We start from the raw sequence: 6,664 nt of genomic DNA, 5'->3' as shown, positions 1-6,664 counted from the left end.
CTCACCACAAAATCACCACAAAGCTTGGAGGACTCTTGCTTGGAAAGCTTGGAATGTTTGGAATGTTTAATATATTCAACACAATTGGTTTTGAAAGTGCACTATTTTGAAAAAGGGAATACAAGGTACTACTCCTTTGTTTTTATCAATATTAATCATAACTCACATAGCAATACACTGCTGATTGTGGGCAATTAGCCTGGGTGTTCCCATGCTGCCTTGCGCGCGATTTGATTCATGCTGCTAAGGCAGCCTGGAGACCATGGAGCAAATTTTCGCCTGAGATAGGCGACCAATCACAGAACAAGGGGGGAAGCAAAACGATGATGAGCTATGCACAGACGCATTTGATAGACATCCGTGGCACCCAATAAACGGATCTGGGCATTTTTTTCAAATACGAGAAAATGAACGTTTGGTTCCCAGACCACGTCTGATTGAGAAGTGGTGGCGCTAGCCAGGCTAGTGGGCAATGGGGAAATGTAAGAAATCAGGATTTTTTTAAATTAATGATAGATGTTTTATAAAAGCATCACAATTTGTAATTAAACTGACTGTAAGTTTTGTGTCTCTGTGGTAAGTGGCAATCCTCCAGTGCTGTGACCACACATCTGCTTCATATTTTCTTAATTGCTTAGAAGAATTCACCTCAGAATATTTGGTTAGGAAAAGAGATGCTGTTGGCTCAGTGTCAATTAATATTATGCTAGTTGTAATTCACTTCATATTTTCAATGCAAGTAGCTGTGACCCTCTCACCTCTGACATCTCTCAATGTTGGCATACATTGCTTAAGTGGTTTGAATGATACATGACTAATGACATTAATAATATCAGATTGAACCTTTTTCAGTGTCTATACATCTTTAATTCTAATATAAATCCTGTTTAGGTTTATTGCCATTTCTCTCCTATAACAGCACAGTTAGAACCAATAGGGCTCCTGAACCATCCATACGGCAGATTAGCTGAAACTGAGATGGTCAGACTTTTTCTCTATATTCAGGTTCTGATCACAGCTCATCACCAGTGCCCTCTGGTGGTGATGTGTTGTGAATGTGCATGTGCATCAATACAAGTACATGAGGGACAACAGTTGTGTCAAGTGGATTTTAAATTTTAAGGAGCTGCATTAATAGCATGAGAGTACAATTGTATAACGCTAATCTGTTTTGTTCACTGATGTTTTTCTGCTTATATGATGTAACATTTTACAAGAACAGTCGTTGGTGCTATTCTAAGCTCTCACAAACTTCCTTCATCCCACTACAACATCTGCCTTCATTTCCCAACTCATGCAAGAGGTGATAAGATGATTTTAAAGCAACATAATATAGTTCCTTTACCTCCAAAGTATGGCTTCAAACTTATTTTTATGGCCGACAAACTTACAACAGTGCCCCGAATGCCTGGCATTGCACGCACGCACGCTTATTGTCAGTTTTAGAGTAATTTATACCCCTTAGTACTAAATGGATACCTAGTACGCTGAAAATGTATGAAAGGGGGACTCCTACATCATGTAACTTTTAATGACAGCTATGACTTTCTCTGGTGATGCTGGCTTATAATTGAACAAGATAATCTCAAACATAACCTGAATGCAATTTATGGTAACACTTCCGGGGCTGCTTTTGTTGTTGTTGTTGTTGTTGTTTTGAAATGAAAACAAAGGACCTTGATGGAAACTATGAAAATAAAATTGGGTCACACTTTACTTGACAGTATCGACATAAGAGTTACATGACACTGTCATGAACACATGACACTGTCATGACACATAACCCTGAACCCTTGTTATGACAAAAACCGAATGACACTTAATACACAGTGTGTACAGTGGTATGTGTGTACAGTATCTTTAATCTCCGAGGTGGGGTTAGTGAGATTGGGCAGGGCGTCTGACGCATGTCTGAAAAAGCTCACCTCGCCTGATAGAGCTGTAAAACAGAGAGAACAGGAAAAGAAAGGGAAAGAGAAGAAAAACGCTCTTCCTATCTCACACACTCACTCACTCACTCGCTCGCTGTGTTACATCACAGTGGGACGAGGCCAGAGTTCTGAAACAGAGGTCCGGAGCACACAGATCGACTGCAAAACCCAAACCAGGGATTACATCGGCCTCTCTCACTTTCTCTCTCTCTCACACACACACACACACACACACACACACACACACACACACTGTGACTCAACACGAATCAAAGAGCAAGCTATTTAAGGTAAGCCAGTGTGAGTGTGTATTTTATTGTTCTGGGGTGTGAGTGTGGGGTGGGGTAGTACATCAACAAACTTATGTTAGCTATTCATTGTAAGGGAAGTGTGAAATGCCAGTTGTTTATTTCTGAGGGAAACATAAAGAGAGAATCCCTTCCACGGAAGCAGTCAGTTGCTGGTTGTCCACCAGAATTTTGCATTAGAGAATCCCTTCCACAAAAGCAGTCAAACAGGTTGGTAAAGTGAACACAGGCAAAGTGATCAGAAAATGGATGAAAGAAACTAGAGAGCGTTAGGGAATGCAAGCGAGAGGTGAACATGTCATTCACCATGTTTCAAATAACCTGTTGGTCTTTGCAGAGAAGCATCTCAGAATGGGAGAAGGATCACGCTACCTCGTCAATGTAAGAGATTTGTGTGTCAGCATTGTGTGTTGCCTTTTCTCTCCTCATGATGAGGCAGCTTATCACATCCATTTCTTCAGTTATATCTCCATTCTCCTCCTCCATCACACCATCTTTCTTTTATTTCTGTGTACTTTTTTATTTCTGTATCTGTTCTGCTATACCTAAGTGATGTTCCCCTCCCCAAATTCCCACTCTCCCTCTCTCCTCTCTTTCTCTGTATTGGCATATCTCACATGTTATATATATCTCTCTCTGTCTCTCTCTCTCTTTCTGTCTGTCTCTCTGTCTCTCTCTCTGTTTGTGTGTGTCCTGCAGCACCTGGTGACGTTCTGTCTGCAGGAGGGAGAGGTGACGAGTGTGGAGGAGGCGCGCTTGCGCTTCTCTCAGCTGGCGCTTGCCTACCGCCTCTGGAGCCAGGAGATGCTGCTGGAGATCCATCCTCAGGCCCTCCTGCTCAGAGACAAGGAGAGCCAGGTACAATCCCCTCACACACACACATACACACACACACGCATGCACGCACGCACGCACGCAGCAACGGAGGCACACACGCACACGTGCACGCATACACACACGCACACGCGTACATGCACACACACAGACACACACACATGCGCACACACACACGACACACACACACACACACACACACTCACACAGACACTCAAATTCAAATACAGATGTGTGTGTGTGTGTGTGTGTGTGTGTGTGTGTGTGTGTGTGTGTGTGTGTGTGTGTAGGTGAGAGAGAGAGAGAGAGACAAACACACACACCACACACACACACATATACACACACAAACACACACACACACACTGGGACGAGGCCAGAGTTCTGAAACAGATGTCCGGAGCACACAGATCGACTACATAACCCAAACCAGGGATTACATCGGCCTCTCTCGCTTTCTCACTCACATTCACACACACACACACACACACACACACACGCACACACACACACACACACACACACACACACACACACACAGACACACACCCCTCCATCCTCAGGCCCTCCTGCTCAGAGAAAAGGAGCACCAGGTACAAACCCCTCACATACACACATACACACACACACACGCATACACACACACGCGCTCAAACACACACGCACACACGCACACACACATGCATGTGTGTGTGTGTGTGTGTGTAGGTGAGAGAGAGAGAGAGAGAGAAACATACACACAACACACACACACACACACACACACACACACACACACACACACACACCACACACACACATTTACTGAGCTGTTATTAACCATAGTGAATGCAAACACGACTGACGCAAGCTGTATTACACATGACATGACAATAATGCTATTGTTGTGTGTGTGTGTGTGTGTGTGTGTGTGTGTGTGTGTGTGTGTGTGTGTGTGTGTGTGTGTGTGTGTGTGTGTGTGTATGAATGTGGATATAGGAACTGCTGGAACAGTACTCTCTGTCTGCTCTGCACCGCTGTGAGTGTGTGTCATCAGAGAAGCAGTACCCCTCTCTACTGCTGCTGGTATGCCAGGCCTCCCCACTCAAACAACCTGAGGTCCAGTTCTTCAACTGCAACACAGTCAAGGTGAGACCTTCCACCCCACTCCATCCAACACAGGATGACACACACACACACACACGCACACACACTCCCAAACACAAACACATTGAGTCACACACATTACATCATATGATTCACATGAAGGAAAGTATTTTGATTTGAAGCTTTTCTTTAAAGCAGTTCACTGGTATATGGATGCTGGCAAATGCTGGCAAAACACCTTACCTGGCATGTCATATTGCATTGGAAGAATTGTATATATATATATATATATATATATATATATATATATATATATATATATATACAGTCTATGTAACATAGAAAACACACACTATCAAGCAACACTGTCCTCTGATTGTCTATACTGCAGGTGTCAGCATTACCTCCATGAGACACAAGCATATAAATGTGTCATAACATTATGTATACCAGGATCCACTTCAGCCATGGCAATTGCATGTCATGAAAATCCTCCCTTCAGGTGACACCTGACGTCACTGTGTCCTCTGTGTTTTCAGGCAGAGCGCGTGCGTGATGACATCATTGGAGCTGTGTCCAAGTATGCTGGGCGGATGAGAAAGCCCAACCCCGAGGACGTCAGGTACTGTCATGAGAAAGTGGTGCGAAGGATGTTTATCACTACGGAAACCAGGGCTACGTCGCTGTGCTCATGCACTATGAATATTGAAAATGGCAAATAATCTGAATTTAATGAACTTTACAAAACATTGACTTCACAAATCATAGGCTAAAGATCAAAATGAACACCAGTAGATGTCACTAGAGAGAGAGAGAGAGAGAGAGAGAGAGAGAGAGAGAGAGAGAGAGAGAGAGAGAGAGAGAGAGAGAGAGAGAGAGAGAGAGAGAGAGAGCTGCTTTTAGTGGACAAACTTGTTAGTCCAGTTTCTACATAACTTAAGAAGGTGTGACAGAGAACGAAGGCATTGTCAAGAGAAAGACAGAGGGAGGGAGGAAGAGTGGGAGGGTAAGAACGATACAGAGAGAGAGAGAGAGAGAGAGCATTCAGAAACAACCTACCAGAACACATCAGCACTCCAAGGAATATTCACTCTGAGAATCTACTTAAGGTATGATCTATATTATACTTTGTGTGATGTATGTTTTACATGTGTGTGTTGAGGGTGTATATTGGAGAGGTTTTGTATACATTTTGCAGTAGAAGAGTTTTGTTTTGGAGATAACAAGCAGGCCAATGTCAAACAAAATGTCAAGTGGTCTGGTCCCAAGGATACAGGCTTTCTGTGTGTGCTAGACTGTCTCAGAGAGTGCCTGCTACTCAGCAGGTTTGGAAGGGGACATTAGAAACATTGCAGGGAGGACATTTTGATTGGTTTTGTGGATATTTTACATTTGTGAACGTGTTAATATTCCTCATCAACTTCTTCGTCAACTAACTCAATCGGTATTTTGTTAATAGCTTGTGACACACCCAGGATGACTGTGAAGTCATTCTAACACTGTGCAAGGTTTCCATGATCCTGGAGAGTATTGTTGATCACTTTATTGGGTAACACTTTTGGTTAAGGGAATACATGTTAACCATTAATACACATCTGATATGTGTATGTATTAGTGTTCAACAAGGGCTGTATGTAAGCACAATGATCAGGTCTTTACTAAACAATATCTTATTCTTCATCAATAGATCATTTATTTTTGGCATACCTTAATAAGCAACTACTTGTTCTTGATAAGGTTGTTGGTATATAGTATGGACCAAAGTAGAGAGTTGATATACTGTCTAAATATGTGACTTATTGAGACAGAATATTAATTAAGACAATGTAATATAAGCCTATAAAGTTTCCATTTTGAGCCATACCAATCAGTACCGTCAATAACCTTAGAGTAAGACCAACTAGTTGCTTATTAAGGGTTTACCAAGAATAAATGATATATTCCGTAAGAATAAAATACATTTTGAATGAAGAGCTAATAAATGTGTAATGACGCTTAATACAGACCTTATTGAGCATTAACACATATTACTTATGTATTAAATACAAGCACGTGCTCCATAAACTAAAGAGTTACCCTTTATTTTGAGACAAACAAATTCAAGGACTTGTTGGCCGAATATAACAGAATTCCATTACATTAGATTGTTTTATCATTGGTCTACAGTATATCACTATTTTGAAGCTTACTCTAGACTAAATCTGGGGTTTATGTTACCAACCAAGACCTTCATCATGTTAGGTGCTTTGGCTCAAATTGAAAAAGGATTTGGTCATAGCCATGTCTAAGGTAAACTAAGGGCTTTGAAATTGTGTTTTTTAGTCTTTATGTGATGTAACCTCAAGGTTAGAACCCTGTATATTACTATGTCAACTAAAATAGTAACAGGATTATCTGTCTTATTCGTTGGTAGTTATTTGTGTGTTTATGGCATATGCGGTTTTCTTTGATGGATGGTTTTCAGATTATTGCCTCAACTGCCTCAACTTTTGTTTTTTGTTACCT

General features: G+C 41.6%; 1 protein-coding gene across 1 annotated transcript in view; it reads left to right on the top strand.

The window, feature by feature from the left end:
* The first annotated feature begins 1,950 nt into the window (after positions 1-1,950).
* eps8l1b (EPS8 signaling adaptor L1b) overlaps positions 1,951-6,664 on the top strand; it is a 13,287-nt gene continuing 8,573 nt past the window's right edge. Inside the window, exons 1-5 of the mRNA XM_076298568.1 lie at positions 1,951-2,221; positions 2,577-2,620; positions 2,939-3,097; positions 4,052-4,201; positions 4,699-4,781. Coding sequence (XP_076154683.1) covers positions 2,591-2,620; positions 2,939-3,097; positions 4,052-4,201; positions 4,699-4,781 — 422 coding nt within the window. The 5' untranslated portion in view covers positions 1,951-2,221; positions 2,577-2,590. The remainder of the gene's footprint in view (positions 2,222-2,576; positions 2,621-2,938; positions 3,098-4,051; positions 4,202-4,698; positions 4,782-6,664) is intronic.

Source organism: Alosa pseudoharengus, unplaced genomic scaffold (assembly GCF_046254945.1).
Source record: "Alosa pseudoharengus isolate Yale_2024_CS ecotype anadromous, Long Island Sound unplaced genomic scaffold, YU_APseudo_1.1 YU_APseudo_1.1_scf_21, whole genome shotgun sequence".
Classification (NCBI taxonomy): Eukaryota; Metazoa; Chordata; class Actinopteri; order Clupeiformes; family Clupeidae; genus Alosa; species Alosa pseudoharengus.
The sequence above is the reverse complement of the archived record's forward strand: the minus strand, read 5'-3'. Positions and strand labels throughout refer to the sequence as shown.